Genomic DNA, 25469 nt, shown 5'->3' with positions numbered 1-25469 from the left:
AGACTGATGGAATTCAGACACTGCGGAATAAGTCTGCGTGGTGTGTGTGTGTGTGTGTGTGTGTGTGTGTGTGTGTGTGTGTGTGTGTGTGTGTGTGTGTGTGTGTGTGTGTGTGCGTGTGTGTGTGTGTGTGTGTGTGTGTGTGTGTGTGTGTGTGTGTGGTAGGCCAATCATCTCTCTCTGTCAGAGCCCTAGTTATAGGAACAAGCTGTTGCTGTGATAGCTGACACCCACCACAGTGAGAGGGCAAGCAGGGAGGAAGGGAGTTAGGAAAGTATGGGACATGTGAACCTGAGCAGGGGTGGAAAACTCAAACACAAACTGACAGAGACGTTACACCTTCTCCTGACATAAGAACAGGAACAGACCATCACGTGAGGTGATGCTGACTTATAGAATACAGGTAAATAGCTTTTTTTCAGGGTGCTGTGGTTCATTCATGGTGGAGTGCGGAGAGTCTCCCCAGCCATGTGATCCCGTCCCTTTTCACCTTTGACCTCACAACCTCTGGCATCTGTGCTCATTACTCCTCTCTTGTCATACTTATATGCACACACACACACACACAGACCCACATGCTGCCACATGTAAAAACACACACACATTCATACTCGCTTTCACACACATGCACATTTCAAAGGGATGGGGGCCCTTTTCCCATTTTAGGGTCCTGAAATATGGGGCTAAGAAAGACTCTCGCTGTCTTTGCACCGTGTGTAAGCTGTGTGCTCATTTTGTCTGTCAAGTGGCAAAGCGGGTTAGGCTGAGGTGACGAGTTCGACATATTTTAGTGTATATTTCTTTCCCGAGTGTGCCACAGAGCCTTTTTGACAGTTGATTGATGTTTTTCCTGCAGGTGGTTCACCAGAGTGTCCCGGATAACTCCAGCCAGTCCATCCACGCTTTCTCCACCACCACACTGAATGACATCATGAAATCCTTCTCCGATGTCAGTGTCATCCGTGTGGCTGGAGGATATCTGCTTATGGTGAATATATTCACAGATTCTTTATATAGAATGTGTAGTGAACATAAAAATAAAAAAGCACCCATCTGTTGGACACACCTGATCACTATTTCTGAAGAAAAAAAATGCAAAAAAAAGGAGAAAATATTCCTCTTCTGAATACATTGCTTTAATTTTATAGCATCTCCTGAGAGTTAAGGAATCATAGCAATACCATCAATATATAAAGAAACTAATCATCCCATTAGGAAAATATGCAGAAGAGCCGGAATTTTAGCACCAGATATTATTGTTCGGTTCAGTACATTCTCTATAATTTGAATATGACTACCTCAGTAGTTGTACACCACTCTGCAACTCCTGTCCAATTGCCTGCAATACACTCTTGCCAAAGTTATGTGGCGATAGTTCAAGCGATTGTTGTGCAATCGTGCACTCTGAGCGTGCAAGAAAGGCAAGTTTGATCCACTGATTATGCAGATAATCAAAGAACTTATGTAACCCCACATAGTTAAGTAAATAACTGAAGTGTGATGGCTAAATTCCCCACGCAAATGTGACAATGCTTCATTAAAACACATGATATGATTGCCCTAACATTCTACTGCCTACATGCGTCAAGTTATTTGAAGAGGGCCTATCTTGAACATTCTCCCTAACCATGTGACGTATCTCCACTCTAGCTGGCCTATGCCTGTGTGACTATGCTCAGATGGGATTGTGCCAAGTCCCAGGGTGCAGTGGGGCTGGCCGGGGTGCTGCTGGTGGCCCTGTCAGTGGCAGCAGGCCTGGGTCTCTGCTCGTTGCTCGGGCTCTCCTTCAACGCTGCAACCACACAGGTACAACACAGAGGAAGCTACACAGCATATCGGCAGATTTGACCTCACGCCGTGGTTCGCTTTTTTATTCAAAGCCCAGATTTTGATGTCGCTCACTTCAAATGTTTATTCTGACCCTTCCTCCATCCCCACTGATGTGTTTCCCATCCCAGGTGCTTCCCTTCCTGGCTCTGGGGATTGGTGTGGATGACATGTTTCTGTTGGCTCACTCCTTCACAGAAACTGGATGTAACATCCCTTTTAAGGTGCCTTTAAAAGTCTCCTCCTGTCTTGTCATGTTTCCAATCCCCTCAGTGTGTGTCCTCTCCCCTGACATGTGTGTGTATGTGTGTGTTTTTATTTTTAAAGGAGCGAACTGGAGACTGTTTGCGTCGTACCGGCACCAGTGTGGCTCTGACTTCCATCAACAATATGCTCGCCTTCTTTATGGCAGCGCTTGTACCCATCCCCGCCTTGCGAGCCTTCTCTTTGCAGGTATGTTTTGAAGGCAGACACACACGCACACACACACACACACACACACACACACACACACACACACACACACACACACACACACACACACACACACACACACACACATAAAAAAGTAGTCCACAATTGCACGCCGTGAGGCCTGAGGCTCCTTTCAAAATGAAGGAGATAACTTAAAAGAGGTGACATTTATTTAGAGCAAGAAAAGCCTTTGTTCCTCATTTTATTGCCGCTGCACCTAGACAGCCAACATTTTTGTGTGCGTGTGTGTGTGTGTGTGTGTGTGTGTGTGTGCCTGTGTGTGCCTGTGTGTGCGTGTGCATAATGGAGAATAATCAGACCAAAGAGAATGATGAAGAGACTGAGCGAGGCAGACAGTGAGAGAACGAGAGGCAGAGGGAGAAGGAGGAGTGAATCAGTATATCACTGGCCCGTCAAGGCGGTTTTCTCTGATCTGTAGCTAACTGTGGGTGGTCTGAAACACACAAGCACGCTCACCAATACACACACACACACATACACAGACTTGCGCACACTAGAAACCACAGAGTTGAATGTCAGCTTCAGGGGCTGGGGAGAGTGGGGAGGCGGTGGGAGCACCGGCGAAGGGTGATGGTTTTGCTCAGACTCGCTACAGATATATCCCGATGCCTCTTTCGAGCAGTCCTTTCTTTTGGTACTCTGTTCTTTCTCCTCTCTCAGTCTCTCACTGCCTCTCTCACCTCCAGGCCCACTTAGTATTCCTGGCTGGTGATTTAGTGTAAAGGTTTTTCTTTACTTGCTTGGCTGTAGCTTGAGGCACAAAAAACAAAATCCCCCAAAAAAAAGAGTTTCTCCAGCTGGAGTTGGGTGTCTGTAATTTCACACACTGTTCTCTGTCTCTTCTCACTTTGTCTTTCTTCATGTCCCCCCCCCCCAGGCGGCCATTGTGGTCGTGTTTAACTTTGCCATGGTGCTGCTCATCTTCCCCGCCATCCTCAGTTTGGACCTCCACCGGCGCGAGGACAAGCGCCTGGACATCCTCTGCTGCCTGTACAGTCCGTGCTCGGACCGTGTCATCCAACTATCTCCGCACGAGTTGTCGGACGCCGGAGAACAGCCACACACGCCGACGACAGGCACTGCGCATTCGCACCAGTACACGACTGGATCGACAATCACCACCAGCACCCAAATCACCACGACGGTGCAGGCGTTCACGCAGTGTGACGCCGCTGGTCAGCACATCGTCACGATCCTGCCGCCAACATCACAGATCTCCACCAGCCCCCCCTCCATCATTGTCTGTCCGACCTCACAAACTCAAGGTAATCAAGTCAGATCATGCTCATAATAATGACACTACAAAATAGTGATTTCTGGAATCAGGATTTGTTAGAACTCCGAATGCTAAGACACATCTTTCTGCTCCTCCTGTAGCCCTCTCTCCTTCCCCCACCACAACGTCCGTGCCTGACCCTTACGGATCCCAGCTCTTCACCCCAACGTCCAGCTCCACACGGGACCTCTTGGCGCAGGTGGAGGACTCCAAGTCCGGGAAGAAGTGTGTCCCGCTCCCTTTTCTGCACTGGAACCTGTCCAGCTTCGCCAGGGAGAAATATGCCCGCTGCTCCTCAAGCCCAAGAGCAAAGCTGTCGTCGTCGTCCTCTTCCTTGGCCTCCTGGGCCTCAGTCTATACGGGACCACCATGGTGCACGATGGCCTTTACCTGACTGATATAGTGCCACGTGACACCAAGGAGTATGACTTCATTGACGCGCAGTTCAAGTATTTCTCCTTCTACAACATGTACCTGGTAACCATGGATGGATTTGATTACGCACGGTCACAGAGGCTGCTGATTCAGCTGCACAACGCCTTCAACTCTGTCCGATATGTGGTCAGAGACAGCGACAACAAGCTGCCCCGCATGTGGCTGCACTACTTCCAGGACTGGCTCAGAGGTAAGGACTCAGGCCTCAGTAATGTTCTGTTGGTGTGTCGTCGAAAGAAAGCCGGGTTAAATCTCACCGCCTGTCCCCGCAAGGGTTTTTTTTTTTTTCATGGTGATGATGTCAGAATCTGGTTGAGGGTTGTCACAAGTTTTTCCAGGTGTGGAGTGAGCTGGTGTGATTGTGGGGGTGTGAGAATGTGAGAAGGGTGAGTGAGAGTTCAGTCACTGTTTACCCCCATCCACCTGGGCCAAAGGGGTGGAGTGCTAGATGGGACGGGGTCGGAGGTTATCTTTGCATGTGTGCATATGTGTGTATGTGTGTGTGTATGTGCACGCTGAGGTGAGAATGTGTCAGAGGCCCAGTCAAGAGGAAGTAATCGCTAACAGGTCAATCAGAGCCAGCTGACGACAAAAAAAAAAAAAAAAAAAAGGATAGAAAGAGAGACTTGATATTTCACATTTTAAGGATCACTGCCAGCGCTGACCTATTTTGCCAGAGTTGTGTCACGATAAAATCAAAACATTAATAAACAGCATGAGTGATCTTTCCTCCTCTCTGTGTGCGCAGGTCTCCAGGCTGCTTTTGATGCTGATTGGCAAGCAGGCAGGATTACTGCTGACAGCTATCGTAACGGCACTGAGGACGGCGCTCTGGCATACAAGCTCCTTATCCAGACTGGCTCCAAGAAGGAGCCTTTTAACCCCAGCCAGGTATGTTAAAGAGCTGCAAGAACAAAAAAATAAAATAACCCATGGAGATCTGATTCACTACAGTACAACCAATCTCGGTGACAGTCTACAGAATTTATGATCCTCCATGTAGAGCTCAATGCAGCATTAATTAACTTTTTCTAATTTACTAAGTTTGGCATTGTGTCGTCTGCTTAGCAGTTGCTTCAGGTCTTAATGGCTTCAAGCAGATAAACAGAGATGACAAGAGTCCAGGTTCTGTGGTTAAAATCCTCGCGAATAAATACTTATTTTCGATCGTTTTTCTCCAGCTGACTTCTCGTCGTCTTGTGGATGCTGAGGGTTTGATCCCGCCGGAGGTCTTCTACATTTACCTGACTGTCTGGGTCAGTAATGACCCTCTGGGCTATGCCGCATCTCAAGCCAACTTCTACCCTCACCCCAGAGAGTGGATTCACGACAAGTACGACACGACCGGAGAAAACCTGCGCAGTGAGTGTCTCCCCTCCGACATATCAAGAGTCAATTTGCCTGTAACCGATAACTCAGAATTGACCTTTTGATTCTTTCTCTTACAGTCCCAGCTGCAGAACCACTGGAGTTTGCTCAGTTCCCCTTCTACCTGAATGGCCTTCGCCAAGCCAGCGACTTTGTGGAAGCCATTGAGAGCGTGCGCGCCATCTGTGATGAGTTCAGCCGCAAGGGTGTGTTCAACTACCCTAATGGATACCCGTTCCTGTTCTGGGAGCAGTACATTGGCCTCAGACACTGGTTCCTGCTGTCCATCAGCGTGGTGCTGGCCTGCACCTTCCTGGTTTGTGCGATTCTCCTGCTCAACCCCTGGACTGCCGGCATTATTGTGAGTTATGAATCAGCTCATCATCTTAACTTCTCCATCCTTTCAGTCCTGCTTCTTTATTTTTTTCTTCTCCTCCTACATCAAAATCATTAGCCCCGTCCTGCTCCTCATCTACTTTTCTCTTTCTTCTCACTCTTCTCAGCATAGCTCAATAACGCTGTCTAAGGGGCCCCTTTTTCTCTGCGGAGGGCCAGTATGCACACACATACACACACAAGGACCTTTGTCATTCTAATGTAGGCTGGGCCGGCCTTAGAAAAGGAAATGCAAAGGAGCAAGAAAGGCTTTGCCCTCCTGAAGCCTCTACCTCAAACTCCCTCGTTGCTTTTGTCAGACAGGGAGGGAGAGACTTTGGGACAGGACAGATCTGTCCAATTGCGACCTTGGCCTGCTCAATCCATCCATCAGGATATCTGTGTGTGTGTGTGTGTGTGTGTGTGTGTGTGTGTGTGTGTGTGTGTGTGTGTGTGTGTGTGTGTGTGTGTGTGTGTGTGTGTGGTGTGTGTGTGTGTGTGTGTGTGTGTGTGTGTGTGTGTGTGTGTGTGTGTGTGTGGGTGCGTGTGTGTGTGTGTGCGTGCGCGTTTCGGAGACAGTCTTGAGTGTACAGCAGTTGGAAAACATTTCACACAAGCTGGTGGGACCGGGGGTCCCAAAAGCCCTCAAACTCGCTCACAAACACACATCCGCATATCCCCATTGGGGGGCCTGTAGCACAACAACAAAGCCAGTTTCAGAAAGAATGTGTTTTAATTTAGGTAGCAGTCCCTGGTAGCACTGATTGAGGCCACACCACAACGCAGTCTGCCCGGACAGAAAGGCAGCTCCATGCAGGTTTGCACTCCTGTGAAGGTTTCTCCCGGCCTGTATGTGGTTGAGTCGTGAAACAGCTTTTATCATTTCTAATTTAAACGTGCCCCAACTCAAAGCTCCTGCTGGGATCAAAAGCTCCCGTTGGCCGGGAACAGTTTTCCCCGTCCTCGTTTTCTTGGACTAGTTGTTTCTGTTTGTATTGCGGTTTACAATAAGACCACACATTTACCATTAGGACGCGAGCAAACGGCACTGTGTTACATTGCTGTTGCATTAAAATGTCGCAAACAATAAAACAGGCTTTGCAGGCAGCTTATCTTGTAGAAAAACAAGAGAATTTGCTTTATATAAATAGATACACACAAATGTGGTGTGTTAGGAATTGTCTTCGCTGCTGTCGCATATTTCATTCACCTGGATGAAGAGAACAGCGGAAGACAGAGGCAAAGGGGGACGGCATTAGCCTGAGGGTGGGAAATTTGATCCTGCAGGGCTGAGATCTTGAGGTTCAGAGATTGTGTGGGGTAGAGAGGCTCAACTCTCTCACTAAAGAATTACATTATCATCGCTTTTGATTACGAGCTTTGAATTTTAGGATATAGTGGATCTAAATTCAGTCTTATCATTTCTCAAAAGGCGTTAATACTTGATTTTTTTTTTTATCTGTGTGTGTTTTTCAGGTGTTTATCTTGGCCATGATGACCGTGGAGTTGTTTGGCATCATGGGTCTGATTGGCATTAAGCTCAGTGCCATTCCTGTGGTCATCTTGATTGCTTCGGTGGGAATCGGAGTGGAGTTCACTGTTCACATCGCACTGGTAAGTCGACAGGCTGCAGATGAAGGGACACCACATTCATGCATTCACCTATTCCTTCGTAACCATCTACGTATGACGTTTGTAGTTTTATACACCTGTGAGAAGAAATATGTATAACTAGTGCTGTGGCAGTTTTTATTATTAGAGCAAAGCAGAGCCTCTTCATGTATTTATCATTTAAATAGAAAGCATTTCAGGAAAATTCAGTTTGATCCTGTATTCAGTTTTGGCTTGCTTGTCCATGCTGGCAAAACTGCTTTCCAGCACAGTGTACAGTCTTGTAGTTGCAGTGTAATAATCCTCAACAAAACCAAATGGAGGAATTCTGGAGGTTGCCAAGCCTCGCCGCAAGCACAAGTTTCTGTGCGATCGGCAAGATTTCCAACTCATTTCTCTTCCCCCACCTTCCCCTTTCTGCCGCAGGGCTTCCTGACAGCGATTGGCAGCAAAAACAAGCGCTCTGCAGTGGCGCTGGAACACATGTTTGCCCCGGTGGTCGATGGAGCGATCTCCACACTGCTGGGTGTTCTCATGCTGGCAGGGTCCGAGTTTGACTTCATCATGAGGTGAGGCTCTATGCATGTGCGTTCATATAAGTTGTGCTTGAGTATGTTGAGGGTGGGCGCGCACACGTTCCAACAACACGGTGTTAGCGCACATGTTACCCTCACAGGGGCAGTTGGTTTGGTTTTGAACTGGTGGCGTGTGTGCGGAGCCAGTTGTCTAGCCTCGCTTGCAGCACCAGCCCAGCAGGGGGGCCGGGGCTGCATGCAGGTGGAAATGTTATACCTCTATTTATGCACACCCACACACAAACAGTGACAAATACCCACCTGGTTCTGTCACTCTGACTGCATACACACATCCGTCTCCACAACCTCAGAGTACAACAAATGGGGAAAACATCAAGGGTGTGTAGCAGCTGCTTGTAAACATGGAAGTGTTCTACTGCCCACTGGGTGGTGTCTCTCTTTCTCACTCTTTCACTCTGTCTCACACACACACACACACACACACACACACACACACACACACACACACACACACACACACACACACACACACACACACACACACACACACACACACACACACACACACACACACACACACACCCACAAGGGAATCTGTAAAAATTCCTATCATCCGTTTGGCATTCTCTCTTTCCATGTTGGATGCCGTAATAAAAAGTGGAGCTAAATTTGAACCGGTCACACTCGTCAGATGGTCCAAAGCCCACCAACAGACCTCTCTCTCTCTCTCTCTCTCTCTCTCTCTCTCTATGCGTCTACATGGTTGATTGTAAAATGTGTGTAGGACTGCTCTCGTGTGTGCGTTTTCTACCACTGTTTCATGGTCAGAGTGGAAAAAAAAGGCGAATAGCTCCATGTTTTTCAGCAGAATGTGGTCTCGGCCCGAGCCCGAAACCACAACCTTGAGCTCACAGACTGCTACAGGCTTCCATGACACAAAAAGCAGTTTTTCTGCAGTAACAGAGACAGAAGGGGAGGGAGGAGAACTACACTTTCAGGGTGGCTTTCTTACAGTGATATGAAGTCCTAGTGGGTGGATAGATTGAAGTAAGAAAAATGTATCCTCTTGGGAGTGGGATTGAATGGATGAAGAGGTGTAAATATGTTGACATTGAAAAACAAATTGAGAACCCCCCCCCCCCCCCCCCAAAAAAAGAAGGAAAAAAAAAAGTGGGTCACAGAGTAAATGTTCAGCTTTTTTTTGTTGTTTCTTCTCACATTGCTGCATGGGAGATCATTTTCAGGGGACAGGGTGAGAAGGAGGGACAGTGGGGTTTCGTCACTGTTGGAGGTCTTGTTTAGCTGTAGCTGTAGCTGTAGCTGTGTCGGGTGAATGGGGAAAGGCAGTGCTGGCTGGCTGGGGAGTAGCATAAATATACTGCTGTAAACATCTCCTGGCCTTGTAATGCACTGAATAAACAGCGAGCTTAATTCAACTCTGCTAAGAGACCTCTTTCTCTCTCTCTCTCTCTCTCTCTCTCTCTCTCTCTCTCTCTCTCTCTCTCTCTCTCTCTCTCTCTCTCTCTCTCTCTCTCTCTCTCTCTCTCTCTCTCTCTCTGTCCATATTCTCCATATATATATATGTGTGTGTGTTTATATATATATATATAAACACACACACATGCAAATACAGGCTCCACATGCGTGCCCACAGAGAGACACCCAAGGAATTGCACACATGTACATGCATGTAAACACTTATGGTCTTTTACTCACAGTCACATACACACATGATTCTCCAGGCCTGACACCGAATGGAAAAGATTACAGTTTAAATAAACAACAGAATTCCTTACAGTGAGATGCTGTTGGAGGTCCCACCAATGCCTTTCTCTTCTCTCTCTCTCTCTCTCTCTCTCTCTCTCTCTCTCTCTCACACACACACTCCCTTTTTTCACCATGTAAAGAAATTGAAAAGTTAATAATAAGCGAGTACGTTCTCAAGTAGAGGCGAGTGACTTAAAAACAATGATTTCACAACATTTGCATGTGGATGTGTTTAAATTTGGTGAAGCGCACATAGCTGCACGCGGTTTGATGCTGGTCTTGCTTGCAGGAGACGGCGAGAAAGTGTTTTGTCAGAGCTGGTTACGATGACATGCATTACGCTTGTGATAAAGGAAGAAAACAAGGACGGCGGTCACAGAGGAAATTGAAAACATTGGGGGGGGGGGGGGGACTTCTTCCTGAAGAGTGACCTACGTTGAGGAACGCAGTAGTAATACTCATCGTAGTACTCCATTCATGGAGTGGCATGTTTCCATAACAATCCGCAGCTATTATCCCTGTCCTCGTTGGCTTTTCGTCCAACTCATACCAAAAAATGAAATAAATCATTCCATCCCCTCCCTCGTTCTTTTACCTCTTTCAGTCTGGCGAGCGGTTAGCATCTCACTGTCTTCTCTTTCTGCTTTCTGTTAGTGTTTAAGTGGAGTCCTCTCTAATTTTCTTGGGGAGCTCTTTCTTGTGGCAGGCCTCCACCCCGGCCTCCTCAGAGCTCCACCGAGATGTGTGCACACAGCAGAGACACGCACGCACACATGCCCGCAGTGCGAGTGAAAAACAGAGCGAGAGAAAAATCTTGTAGCAGCAGCAGTGGAGAGGCATCAAAGCATGTTTTAGTTGGACTGAGCGGGGAATCAGATTTGCCCCCCCCCACCTGCCTTTGATACACAAACACTGGGCTTTCCCTGACTTCTTCCCCTGAGCTACTTCCCTTCCTCATGTGCCAACTATGTGTGTGCGTGTTCTTGGAGTTCTGCTCGCTGGTGGCTGTATGTGTGTATGTGCTCATATAAAACATCAGGCCATGTGACCTTGCCTAGTTTCTGTTGCATAAAACGATTAATTGAACCGGAAAAATGGCAAAATCGGGGACGCGTGTCAGCATTAAATGTTTTCTTCTGTAGTTTAAAGTAAAGAGCTTGGCTGATACTCTGAATCCCTATAACTGTTAAACATGCAAACGGGTCTGATTGCAACTATGTACTTTCCGGTGTGTGCGTGTACGCGTGTGTGTGTTCAAGATGTAGAAAGCCTGCTTTAGTGTTTCCAATCCAAACTAACATCCTGTGTCTCTCCATCAGATATTTCTTTGCTGTGCTCGCCATTCTGACTGTTCTGGGGATGCTGAACGGACTGGTCCTCCTCCCGGTCCTCCTCTCCATGACGGGCCCCCCGGCCGAGGTGACGCCGGTGGACAATGCAAGCTGCCTGCCGACACCTTCACCCGAGCCCCCGCTACCTCCCCCGATGACCCACCACGGGTACTACACGGGCCACCATAACCCGCGGTCATCTCGTCTGCAAGCGTTTTCAGAGTCATCGGATTCCGAGTATTACTCTGAGCTGACCACCACGTCAGGGATCGGCGAGGACGATTATAAGTACTGCGACCGGAGCGCCTACCTGACATCAGCCAGCACCGTACCACAACCACCGTCCCACCTACTGCTGGAAGCCAGCAAGAACCCCAGCTTCCCCAAACTGACGGTACGCTGCCGAGCGACCACACCCTCTGGACAAATTGACTCAAACCTTATGTCTGCTTCGTTGACCCTATACTTACCAAAACAAGAGTCCATTTAAAACCATTTGTTTGTTTGTTGTAGGTGGTGAAGCCATTCACAGAAAACGTCCCAGCAGCTGGCGGGAGGATCGAGCCGTTGGGCGAATCGACACCTGTCGGCTCCCAGGTTACATGCTGGGATGCAAACAAGCGGGAGCAGCAGAAGGGTGTGCAGAGACTCCAGGCTCAGCCCAGCCAACACTTACCCAGTGACAGAGCCCACTTTCCTGGGAGGACTTGTCAAAATGGGCCCAGGCTGCAGAACGGCAGAGGGCCTCAGCCAAACAGGACTAAAGGGCCGAGCTATAGCCACAGCAGCTCCACCCTGCCGGCACAGCCGGGCCCCAGCGGGGGGCCCGTTACAATGGTCACGGCCACCGCCTCTGTGACAGTGGCCGTGCATCCAAACTTGCCGGGGACGGCGTACCAAGGCTACATGCATGAAGGTTTTGACACCGACAGCGAATCGGACTGTTTCGAGGCTGCTAGCAGGACTTGTGGTGACAAAACAAACTTTTCTTCATGTAAGAGAGACTCTCTGGAGCTCCAGGACTTGGAAGCAACACAGGGCCGGATGGAGTACCAGCTCGGCAAGACTCAAGGTGAGCAGTTCTTCTTCGTTCATCAAGATTACATATGACATCAGACAGGAAGTTTCTTCTTTTTTTTTTTTTTAACTGAACAAGGCCTCATATTTGTCCATATTCCATGTGTTGCAGGTGGGCTGATGATCCAAGCATCCAAAGACTGCTAGACTCTCTCACACGCTGTGGCCCCTCTTCATTGCTCTGCACTGGAGCGCCTCGACGTCCACCTGGAACTCTGACCTGTACATAGACTTCACACGCAAGAAAAAGAGGATTTACTTCAAGGACATATTAAGAAATGTTTTTTTTTTAAAAGACTTGTTTTAAGAGTTATATAAATCTATGAGTATATATTTTAATACTAAAAAAGAGGGAAGCTATTTAAAAGAGTACTGTATAACTTGGGTATACTCTTGTGTAAAGTTTCAGATGTAAAAGATTATTTTCATGTGGGGTGGTTGATTAAGCCCCAGACATTGTATAGAATAAGATATGTGCTATATGGTTTCACAAAAAGTGAGATGTTATTGAGATATTAGGTTATTGAATATACATGGTCAGTGTTTGATTTGTATTTGTTTTTGCTTTGTTTTTGGTTTTTTTGCTGCTACACTTCGAAATAATTTTAAGCAATTTGCCTTAAAAAAAAAAAAAAATGCAGTAACCCCTCTCCCCCCTGCTCGACTTGTAAGTAACTAACTTTCGCAGTATTGTGCTGTGAGATATTCTGCGTCTGACACACTCTCTGCCACCGTGCACTGTAAAAAAAAAAAACAACAAAAAAAAAAAGCACAAAGAAAATATGGAATTACATAGCAAATGCTGTTTTATTAACAGTAGTAACCGTCGTGCCTTCAATGTGTCCCCTTTTTTTATCACAGCATTCAGAGCTCAGTATTATGTTCTCACCTTTGGTGTAAATATGCTTTGTTTTTGTTTTGTTTTGTCTGTTTTGTCTCAATCAGACACAGATGATTTGTCTGGGGCAGTAGGAGAGTGATACTTGCTTCTTGTCACCATGTGCAGTCTGACACGTGATCAATACTTCATGTTTAACCTGTGTCAGTCATTGTCCTGCAGTTTCAAACTACTTGAAGGAGCTGTGATGTTGTTTTTCCTCAGCAGTTACTGTAAGCTCTACAGACGGTGATGTTTACCTTTGTGTTTGACAAAAGTGTTGCTCACCTTCTTGTATTATTTTTGAAAGGGAATTCTAAAAATCCAATGCAAAAGGGAGTGATATTATTTAGTTTTAATGTTTTTCTTCTCTGTTTTTTGGGTTTTTTTTCATCTTTGCTGGCTGCTTTATGGTTGCATCATGCTTTTGTGACCTTGTTGAATTTTTATTCAGATGATTTTAATGCTTCAATCTGCTCTGACTCACTTTCTAATTTCACTTCTTATTATTACAAACCTCATTCATCCCATGTCATTATTTTCTTCGTAGAATTTGTTTGTTTTTGTTTGTTCGTTTGCTCTCCAGAGTTGTCGTCGTTCAGTATTGGTCTCATCACTGCCAGGTTCAATTGCAGGGAGAAACTTTCAGATCTATTTCTTTATGTCGTTCTCTAAGTGGCAGCTGTTTCTTCTTTCTTTTTCTCTCTTGTAAATATGAAAGAAGAGTCAAATAGCTGCTGCAAATTGTGAACAATTACGCAAAACGAGCAAAGCACCATTTACAGTTTGGCCAGACCGCAGACAGCCAGGAGGTGTCGTCAGATTGGGGTTGAGGGGTTGAGCTCCTGCATTGGTTTGTAGTTTATTTCATTAAAAAAAAAATGTTAATGTCTTGCCATATAAATTATTTATATTAAAATTTTATTTTTGTAGTTTGTACAGATGCTAGTATCTAGACTGAAGTTCTATTTTTAAAGAGTAAATATATATTATATATAAATATATCTATTTGTTGCTGAGTTTGCTTTTGTTTTGTTTGCATTTTGGGAGGGAGGGGTTGACAACACTTTAGAGCAGAGGATGTGCGTGTGTGTGTGTGCGTGTGTGCGTGTGTGCGTGTGTGCGTGTGTGTGTGTGTGGAGCAGAGGGGGGAGTTGGAGGACCATGAAGGAGGAGGTGTGTAGGAATGTGTCACTGTTACACCTTGTGTTCAAGCAGCCTCTTGGCCCGTCCTTCTTCATTGTCATTTTTGAAAATGTTCTTGTCCATGTCTGAAACACTGTGACTTCTGAAAACTATGCTCAAGAAAACCCTTGTGTGACCATTATGTTCCCTCACCTGCTATAGAAATTTAACTAACAAAATAAATTGAATGAAAACAATGTCCTTTTGGTCTTTGCTTCTCTTTTCAGTTTGCCTGAAACCCTGGAGATACCGAACACTAAAATCCAGAATTTGAATGTTCAATAAATGTAATGAAGCACAATTGTGTAGAGATATAGGAAAGGTATTTGGAACATATCATGACGCCAATGAAAAATAAGCACGTATTCAAGGGGCACATCAAATATTAATCACAATTACTGGTAACTTCTTTAAAAACAATGGTAATAAATGTTACTACAACTAGAAAGTGAAGTTCTTACTTGAGAAAGTGTGAAACGTTTCTAAAGATTTTACACAACAAACGTTTAAAACGTTTGTTTTGTTTAAACGTTTAATAAACATAGTGTTTATACATTAATAGCATGGCTGTAATGTAAAGGTAAATCATATCTGGGACTTATTTAATCCTCTTCTCCTTCGATTTATGTGATAACAACCTTGTTTGACTCTGTTTCTGCCTCTGAAAGCAGCAATAAAGCCAGAGGCGGCCATGATGCTTGTTTGTTATTGTCGCGTGAAAGCTGTAAAGTGGGAAATGGGACCTTTCCAGATGGGAAGGTATCCCAGCTGTTTTTATTTTGTTCTTTTTTTAACTTTTTTTTTTCCTCATATGAAAAAGACGTGTACTCTTTACTCACTTTCTTAAAACTATCTGCTTCTTTTAACCTTGATCAGAATGATTCAGAGTTTCAGTGCAAAGAGCAAAGCAGGTGAAACAACAGATGTGTAATGTAGTAAAGCCCCTTTAAAAGGTCTTGGTAACTCAAAATTGTTTTATAAATTAAAGTCCTACCTTTTTCAGACCCAGAACTATATTTGAACCTATAGATACAATCTGTGGTGAAATATTTATATTTGCTGATGCATTATAACTCTTGACTACTTCATTTGTGACTTATCAATCAGTGGGTAAAACCACATGTAAGGGTTTATTTTTTTACGTTTTACAATTTGAACGCATATTGATTTGATAGCCTATATTTCATCTTAACTTAATTGCAGATGTAAAAACCTGGATATTTCTTTTCTTTATAGGGAACCGCAGAAGAGAGAGTTTATCAATGTAATCACATTTCAACAGTTCAATTAAAAATAGGAATAGTTCTAAAATATGTTTATGATTTGTGCCTGCCTAATAAATGTAACTAATCAACATTACCCAGCTTTGTAATAAACAAAGACAATAAGACCGCAAGATATTTAGTTTTGCTTTATTATTAATATGATCAAATATTTTTACATGATTCTGGGTCTTGGTGTTTATTTCCTGCCACAAGAAGAACTTGAGGTTGTACCACTTGAAATATCCAGCTGGTGCATCTAAAGACGGCACACCGATTGAACTCAAAACATATTTTCCATCAGATTACTTTACCAACTTTGGCAGTCCTATCATTTACTCTGAGTGTGAAGAAGTCAGACATCAATGTTGAACACTGACGTTTCAAAGCAACATCAAGATGGAAAAGTTCACAAGTTATTTCAGATTAAATCCTCTGAGATGTTTTTTTCACGATGTAGATATTTTCCATGACATTTCATTGAAGTATTTATGACTTGTGACTCAATCCACAAAAAAATTCGATCTCTGTATGTTTCCGTTTCCTTGTCATGTGACTGTGCCTGAGGCGGGTGTTTTATTTTGGAGTAAGCTTTACGTTACACTCTGTTTCCCGTCAGCCACCTGACACCCTGTGATAAGGTTGAGTTAAATAATGATCCTGTCCAAATGGGCTCCCAGAGAGTTTTACTAATAGCGCATACTTCTCTTTCTCCATACATTTGGCCTTATTTTTTCCTTTACTTTTACAGAGTTAACATCGAAAAACCATTGAACTGAAGAGTCGAACCACCTGGAAGGTGCCTGAGATCACTGACTGCCTGAATTATTGTTATGACTCGCCTGTCTTAAATCTCTGCCACTGCGCGCACGCACACACACACACACACACACACACACACACACACACACACACACACACACACACACACACACACACACACACACACACACACACACACACACACACACACACACACACACGCACTTAAAATTCACAGGAAACTCTCCTCTGCATATCTGAATCACACTCTGGTAAGAAATCACACTCTGACACATACACACACACACACACACACACACACACATACACGGACACACATTAAAACCTTGGAGCATCACGGCCTGCAGATCCATGCACGTACACACACAGGCCCACCTGTGTAGATGAAAGCTAGATGCTGTAAATTCCTTCGCTTCCCACACAACAGCTCCTCGTTTGTCAGCCCAGGCAGAGCAGCCTATGTCTGAATCTGATACCTGATAGTCTTTTGAAGTTGCTGTCATGCACATCCACATCTAAACACACACACACACACACACACACACACACCACACACACACACACACACACACACACGCACACACACACACACACACACACACACACTCACAAATGATATAAATCGCAAGCTAAATCTGAGTTTCACTAATTTCATGTGCAACAGCATGTCATGCTCAACATGTTCCTTTAGTTTGAAAGCTGTATATCAAGTATATGATGTCATTCCCTCAGAAGAAGCATGCATTTTTAATTAATGCCACAGATCAGGACGCCCTGTTGTAGGTCAAGGGAAGGCTGGAGCTACTCCAGCATGCATTTTCTATAATTCTGCTTCCAAAGAAGGTGAGATTATAGAGCGGTTTATACAACTCTCTGTTTGGATGTACTTTTTGAAATCACAAGAGAACTTATCAAACATTTAGCCATAATACATTCATTGACTGATCAATGTTTTATGATTTTTCCTTCATCCTTGAAGATTTCAGGTCATCATTTGTGAAAGATAGAATTACCAATCGATTCTACCAACGGGAGGCAAATTTGACAGATTTATGTCCTCAAAACAAGAGTGATGCAAAAAGAACCAGCACTGTGCAGATTGTAAAAAAATGATAGCTTTCCAATTCATGTAAGCATCAATCGCTCCCAGTGAAATACTGATTTGAGTGTTTGTATCATAGATTGTGATTTGATGTCCGTTAACACTATAACTTCCTGAAACTTCCATGTTGAAACCTGTGCAGAACTGGTTATTAAAATGCACATGTATGGCAAGGAACCAAAAGATATGATTATTACATTAACTCGCATCTCAAGCTGACAACGGGTGTGAATGTGTGTGTCTGTGTTTGTCCCTTGGTGACCTCCAGTTGGACAAAGCATTGGAGGGGCGAACAATATAGTGTATGGTTTAAATCATTTGATTATAAGTGGAGTTGTGGGGTTTAATGGATTATTGTTGTACTATGTGGTTTGGAGTTATGGAGTTTTGTTATTTTGCTTTGCAGAATGTTACATCACATAATTTTGTGATGAATATAATCAAGTTTAGTTGACATAAGTTGAGCTAATTATGTCATTTCAACATTATGCTGTGTTCATTGCAGCACATTACTTCAATTTATGTTACATGATGACTTTTATCTTGAGTGATTTGACTTGAATTAAAGTGAAGTCAACATGTGATCCATTGATCCATATACAGTAAATTCATCCATCATCTACTATATTGCTTTATTTAGTTCATGGTGATGGAGCTGAGATAACAATGACCGGTTACGCCCTGGATAAGTTGCCAGTACATCACAGTCAATAATCCAGTGTTAAGCTCTATTTTAAAATGTGGGCGATTCCATAAACTGTGACCAGAGTTTTTGAAGAGACTTTAAAGTTTATTTTTCCCTGATTAAATACAGTCCTACAAAGGATGGTAATGTTCAATGACTCCTCAGCTGGAAAACGTTAATTTGGGACGTTCACTACAACACTCTAAGGATTAAAAAGCGTTTTAGGGGTGTGTCAGACAGTGTTTATCACATCCGTGTATAACCCAATAGATTCTTTTGAGGAAATCACCAAATCACTCATTTGATATCATAGAACATATCAAATTACAACATTTAATTTGTTGTTCATGCCATATTTTCTTCCAGTACTTTCTAGAACTGCAGATTGCACACAGATTTAGGGTCGCAGTCTGGAAGGAAAGGTGAAAGGTTATGGCTTTAAGCCAAAACAAGAATTCAATACTCTGAGACAGAGTTTGTATTTCTTTGCCTCTTGTGAGGAAAACCAACGCTCGGTGTCAGCAGTATGTAAGAGGGGAAGGAGCTCCTTTTTCTCCCTCCTGTGTGTGTGTGTGTGCAGTGTGTGGCCCAGATAGCGGCTGATAGCAGCAGATAACACGAACCCTCAGTACCAACTCCTGACCTGCGTGTGGAGGTGAGATCAATGGAGGAGGAACGAGCACAATGGAGGAACAAAAGACAGAACTCATGATCTGGTGATGCCGCTGTCGGCATGCAAGGGTGTGTGTGTGTGTGTGTGCGTGCGCGCGTGCGCACTGCTTGGGTGGCCTAAGGATGAGCGCCCATTGTTGCTGGAATTCAATAGGGCTGATTAGTAAAGAAAAGTGCGTGTGTGCGTAAAAACATGCACTGGCATGCGTGTCAGTGTGAAGCAGGGGGTGGCGGTGTATGTGTTTCTGCTTTTGCACTAAGCGCGGCAGAGAAGAATGGGGGAATTAGCTGTAAAGCCAGCGAGAAAGCAGACTTCGGGGTGACATACCACACAAATCTGGGGAACTGTGATTGTTTGCCTTCACATCCACAGCGCTGCTTTGTCTGCATAGAATAACGACAGAATAATAACTCTGCTACAGTCAAGAAAATATGACAAAAGACGGCTCTGTGTTGTTTGAGAGGCAACATTCATATCAGCCGAGGAGCGCTGTTGGATTTGAACAAGTAAACAGATACTGGCAGGCCCATTTAAAGTCTTTCTGCAAAGCTAAACCGTCTGACCTCAGGGAATACGAGGACGACACAATACCAATAATGAATTAGTCTCCTTTTTTCTTACCAAAATGTACAATATATCTTCAAATTTCTCGTGTTTAATATTAAGGTCACAAGGACAAGAGGCCAAAGGCAGACACCTTACACAGCTACATCACATGGCTAATGACACAATCACACTGTTTACAATCACAAATTGATCGGACCAATAGATCTTGGAACTAGAGAGATTGTGTAACATTTTTGCAAGGACATGGAGCCAATGCAAAGTCACAAAAGTATAAATGACTAGTCAACATAAACAAAGAAAGAAACTTTTTGTCGCCTCACCAGCAGTACATATCAACTATTGGCCACGACGCAATAGACAAGGTGCTTTATTTGACAGCTGAAGCATCCGCCCCTCAAATTGCTGTGTACATTTAGCTTCACTTGCTGCCACCAGCTTTATTTATCCATTTATCCTCCAATGGATAAAGATTTTATTTGTAGAGTAATTCATGTGAGGTCAATACAGATTTCAATGTCTGCAATTATTCTCACTGTAATGCTTCATCAAATGCTGGATTTGTTTGAAAATTCTACTAATTACCAGGTTTTGGTATCCATAGACAGCGTAGTTACAAGATATTTATATGATCTTGGTCCTTCTGTCATTCCGTTTTCATAATGATATAAAAGAGAGATTTTTTTTTAAATAATATAGTCATTTTGGAAACATTGTAATATACACATAAGTAACTCTGATCCTAATGTAGGTGGTTTGTTATCAGGTGGTTTGCACGCAGGAAGACAACAGAAAGAAGACATTGATTGGTTCCTGTGCTCTGGGCCTTCCTGCAAGGAGTTTGCATGATCTCAACCAAAAGCCAAAGAATAGTTTATTATGTTATTACATAACAAAAACAAAACAAAAAAAACGAACAAAACAAAAAAAACATAATAATAATAATAATTATTATCTTAGGTTGAGCAGCACATGGTGAAAACAAGTACATATTGCTGGAGCATGTAGGAACCAGCCTCGTCAATTCCCTCAATTCCCCTCAGGAGCTCGAACAAAACCTCCAGTTTTTACAATAGTGTCCTTCTCAAGCGTGCATTTAATAAAATCCCTGACCTGCAACATTGCTTAGGCCTACAGGAACCAAGAACATAAACCCAAACATCAACTGAAAAACAAAACCAGAAAGAAGGAAAACAAACACAAGGTGTGCCAGAATTCTACGAGTTGACATCTCCATGAATACAACATCTAAGAAAGCGATAATGCGGTGTGAGAGAGCAGGAGCGTGGGGAGGCTTCCACCGCAACGCAACCGACTTTCGAGCAGCCGTGACGCCAGCAAGTATTAATCGCCTCGCAGCCCCTGACGGACTCAGCCCAGATAAATCATTCAGTAGTAGAAGTGGGACAGTCACTGGGATACTTACACATGTTAAGTTTGATAGTAGTTGAGAGGCCACATTAGTCCAGACCTGCTCAACTGGAGGACACTCCCACATCATGTGAATGAAAAGTACCTGGAGAATTCAGATTGCAAAGGCTGCAAGATGGATCGTTTATTCATTTCATAACATGTCGTCTACGTGGAGTGAGATTGGTCCTATGGACATTATTAAAGGGAATCTGCTGGTGATACCCTGATGTTTTTCAGGGTAAAGGTTATTGAGGGTAAGGGGGGGGGGGGGGGGGGGGGGGGGGGTAGCGATCCTAAAATGGTTGTAGTGATGTATAACTTTGATCACTACTCTTCTTCAACTTACTATCAAAAAAGCCATTTGTGTCTTTTGTTTTTATTGTTTGAAAGTTCCCACAAACATTCCTCCGGAATGTTTCTGCCGTTTCTTTGTATAAATACAGAAAAACACATCAATTGACTCGGGGACTCACCACTCTGAGCGCGCTCTCTGAAACACATCACTCCTTGAAGGGTTGAGTTGTGCGTGTATTTATACGTGTCCCTGCACTGTGATTGCATGCTGAACGAGATCGTTGCTCCGACTGAGATCTTCTAATCACGTCTTGAAGAAACAGCGGAAGAACGAGATCAATATTTACTGAAAACGCTCTCCAACATAACAAATGTGTTTGTAATCTATGCGTGTGTGTGTGTGTGTGTGTGTGGTGTGTGTGTGTGTGTGTGTGTGTGTGTGTGTGTGTGTGTGTGTGTGTGTGTGTGTTGTGTGTGTGTGTGTGTGTGTGTGTGTGTGTGTGGTATACTTGGCCATGATCGGGCCTGTCGAGGGGCTGGCAGGAGGAGGAGGAGGAGGAGGAGGAGGAGGAGGAGGAGGAGGCGAGGAGGAGCACAAAGTTCCAGGCAATCATGCAGACAGGCGGGAGGGCCCATATAGTGTAAACATGTTTTAAATAAACAGGAACCAGCGTAATGCCCTTTTAATTGATTCATTCTGTGCTTCGCTGTTTACAGAAGGGCCTAAATATGAGCCTCGTAAGGCAGAGGCCTTGTGTTTATAAGTGGTTTGTTTGGTTCAAACAATAACAGTTTCAACACCAGACGTAGTTGTGGATCCGTCACGACGCTGTATTGCTTTGCAGGGTTGCAATTTTTGTTTGGGGGGGGGGGGGGTTTGTTTTTTGGTTTTTTTTTCATGTTCCCTTTCTTTCTCCCGACATCACTTCCTTTGTCTGTGTGCGTTTCCAGTTGAAAACTCCATCTTGGAGGGGAATAAAGGAGCCAGAGCTGCTCTCCACAGTTGCCCCACTGTCTCCTCTTTACAATTTGCAGGCCAGCCAGGGTATGCTGGTGTGAGTGCATGTGTGACTGAAGTTTAAATTGCAGCCACAGTGTAATGATATGGTGGCATGGTATTGAGGGTACTCCAAAGGGATTGCGCGGGGGCTGGTAATTAAACATATGCAGACACAGACACATACAGAGAGTGAGGCACGCACACACACACACACACACAGAGGGAGAAAAAGAGAGCAAAGCTAAACACATCCAAGTGGGGTAGTAAAAGCTAATGAAGGCTCAGCGCTAGGCTGGCACAGACAGCCATTTCATGTGGTGAAGAGGAGAAGAGGAGGAGGAGGAAGAGGAGGAGGAGGAGGAGGAGGAGGAGGAGGACTGGGGCAGGCTGGGGAGCAATAAGGCAAACCCTTACTCCACAGAAAGTTCAGCAAACGGGGATATAAACTATAATTGACACCATGCATGATCGTGGTTTTTCAATACCGTTTGTCTCGGGTTGTGCCAAATCATTGTCGATGCAGCGGAAAAAGGCAAACAATGGCATTAACACATTTGCCCGTACGAACAATAAAACTAACACTACAAGTGTAGGTTAATTGTTATAGTGCTGAAGGAGTTAAGTATGTGAGCTCCAGTTTATATAAGTAAATCCAGCAGTCAGTAATAAAAAATAAATTGTTTAGTTAAATGAAGTAAAATTAAGAATAAATGATCGCCTTAGAACAAAAGGTTAAAAGATCACAGCTATATTTGCATTGAAACAGTAATAGTATGTATCAATAACTTTTCTCTCGGCATTTTCAAAAGACTGTGTGACTGTGAGATAAAAGTGGTAAAAACCAAGATTACTGCCTTCAGTCTTTTGTTGTTGATGTTGCTGACTCCTTTGATGATCAACCAAAATTTGTTGTGGTGTTTCTAAAACCACACGTAAGAACTCACCGTGTGGCAGGAGATGTGGGTTTCTTTATTTTCTGTTTCCTTTTTCTAATAAAGAAGACCATCAAAGTTTTTTGTGCTCATGCTAATTATAATCTTCTCTTTGTCGCAAACATAGGGTGTTGCTGCTTTTCTTACTGAGGAAGATCGCACTTTTCATCATTCACAAAAGCATTTCAGTATCAAAGTAATTCTCTTGTTTGTTTGTTTGTTTGTTTGTTTGTTTGTTTGTTTGTTTGTTTGTTTGTTTGTTTGTTTCTTGGAGGGGGAACCAGTTGTAGCATTTCAGAAATCATAACAATACAAGTCCAATAAAAACATTAATGTCACTATTCTTGCACGTGCATTTTGGGTTACCATGTGAGCAGTGGGATTATTGTGTTTTTACAAACAAATAAAATACAAATAATCCTGCCTCGCTTATCAGTCAATATAAATATTAGAAATATTTGGCACTTAATTCATCAAACTGTCAGATTTCTCGATATGCATTAATTAATCCTTTATATCACTTTACTTACAATAATAATAATAACTATTATTATTTTTATTTTATTAGATTTTATTTTATTTTTTGTGTTGTATTATATTTTTATTATTATTTGTATTATTATTATTATTATTATTATTATTATCATTATTATCATCATCATCATTATTATTATTGTTGTTATTATTATTATTGTTTATATAGCACTTTTCAGAACACATGTTGCACAAAGTGCTTTGCAGTAAAAACACACACACACACAAAAAGAGGCCCGTAGTGTGTTTTGTTTTTTCTTCTTTCTTTTAAACAACATCAAGACTTTCCAAAAGCAACGATAATAGGAATCCTTTTGCTAAAGTTGTAATTTAAGAAAAAAAGGCGAAACACAGAGCCAGGCATCGAACCGGAGACAGTTTCCTGTGAGATGGAAGTGCAAACCACTGCAGCACATGCAGCCTTATCATTAATTTCTTTGCAATTCTTTCAAACTGTCAGACTTAATGTGAAGGAAAAAATCTTAAGTGCATCCTACCACTGTGGTTTTAGAGAGGCCTGTAAAACTGTGGGTGTAGGTGTAGTTTTTCTTTGAAAACTTCGGGGTCCACATGTTGCACCCCACACTACACAAGCAAACATATGACTGCGCTCGAGAGTCCCCATAAAAAAAAAGAAGGGGGAAAAAAGAAAGGCGGGTGGGTTTTAAGGATTAATTTCAAAAGCACACTGACACTTCTCTGCGCTATTCATGGTTTGTGGTTTTCACTGGTGTTCCCTGAAAGAGGTCGAACGCAGGCCTGGTGTATTTCAATCTTTAACGGTTCGTATAAAGAAACTGATTGAATTCAAGAATAGAATTTATGGGTTAATTTCACAGGCATGAGGAAAACTGTGTTTCAGATGCCGGATAAGTTTCAGCTGACAGGTTTACGTTACGTGTTTAAGCAGAAAACCTTATTTGGCTTTCTTGATGTCGGCTGTGAGGTAACATGCTTGGCTCTCTGTAGTTTGAAGTGAAAACTGATGAAGGCCAACACGGAAATTGTGAGTGACAGAGCGGCCCAGTGGACCAGTTACCGAACAAATGGAGAGACAGAGGAACCAGGAGTTGCACACTGTGACATAACGCATGTGTGAGGCGCAAGAGGATCGGTTCCTGATGCACACATAAAAGGCTCATTTTCAAAGTCGCATATTACGCGAAATTCATATAGTATAATATGTCCCTAGCTTGTGTATAAGGCCAGCCCACTTACTTGCTCTTTCAACAAATATGTGTTCGTACAGGCGAAGCCAGGAGTGATTTTCCCTTCATGACATCACATGGGGAAATAGCCAGTCCTTCTGGCATTGGAATGCTCTCTTTGATCCTCCAAAATTAAAGTTTTTTCTTTTCACAAGCGCGACCACAAAACAGACACGGAGTAGGCGTCGACACACACACAGCTCATTAGCATTTAAAGGAAGAGATACAGAAACAGCCTGTTCTCAGGATAGCTCACCAGAGGGAACATTAGACTATTCAGGATCAAGGCTGGGTTTGGAGAAATACACATTGAAAACAATGTTGTTGGACCTCTGACTCCTGTGTGGAATTGTTGAAAAACGGTACAATATGAGACTGTTAAAGCACCGGTGCTTCACTGAATTCTGGTCTTGGAGAACAATGTTTTGCACATAAAGAGCAACATGTCAGGCTCTCTGATGACACTTTCATCAACAGGTAGGGGAAACGCCCTTCAGAAACATTGTTTTCAGTCACTGTACCTTAGCTGGTGCGGTGATGGTTGACAACCTTTTTAGTCTTTCTCACTTTAACAAAACGGCGAAGAAACTTCAAAAACATTCACGACTTCTGCAGTCTCAAGATCAGTCACATTCACACCCACCTGTGGCGGCGACTTTCACGCAAAGGGCTCAGACTGCCGCATGTCACATGTCTCACCTCCCGAGTCCTGCGTGACCTTCATCACAAATTGCTTCTTGTTGTTCATTTTAATGTCTTGAGTCATTTGTGTTGATCACGGTCATACATTTTGTTTGTAACAGAGTGTATCAAGCTTGATTATATTTCATCCCCATGTATCAGATTGGATCACGTCGCT

The 25469-nt window shown here is 43.6% G+C and overlaps 1 protein-coding gene across 1 annotated transcript in view; it reads left to right on the top strand.

Moving 5' to 3' along the window:
• Positions 1 to 14312, top strand: part of ptch2 (patched 2) — a 30176-nt gene extending 15864 nt beyond the window's left edge. The window contains 15 exon segments of the mRNA XM_080503948.1: positions 857 to 988; positions 1651 to 1806; positions 1959 to 2051; positions 2155 to 2280; positions 3200 to 3587; positions 3700 to 3879; positions 3882 to 4223; positions 4782 to 4924; positions 5215 to 5395; positions 5482 to 5762; positions 7253 to 7390; positions 7814 to 7956; positions 11010 to 11415; positions 11535 to 12093; positions 12211 to 14312. Coding sequence (XP_080360074.1) covers positions 857 to 988; positions 1651 to 1806; positions 1959 to 2051; positions 2155 to 2280; positions 3200 to 3587; positions 3700 to 3879; positions 3882 to 4223; positions 4782 to 4924; positions 5215 to 5395; positions 5482 to 5762; positions 7253 to 7390; positions 7814 to 7956; positions 11010 to 11415; positions 11535 to 12093; positions 12211 to 12245 — 3303 coding nt within the window. The 3' untranslated portion in view covers positions 12246 to 14312.
• Positions 14313 to 25469: the final 11157 nt, after the last annotated feature.

This window comes from Blennius ocellaris (assembly GCF_963422515.1).
Source record: "Blennius ocellaris genome assembly, chromosome: 10".
Classification (NCBI taxonomy): domain Eukaryota; kingdom Metazoa; phylum Chordata; class Actinopteri; order Blenniiformes; family Blenniidae; genus Blennius; species Blennius ocellaris.
Note: the sequence above shows the minus strand (reverse complement) of the source record. Positions and strands in the feature narration are given on the sequence as shown.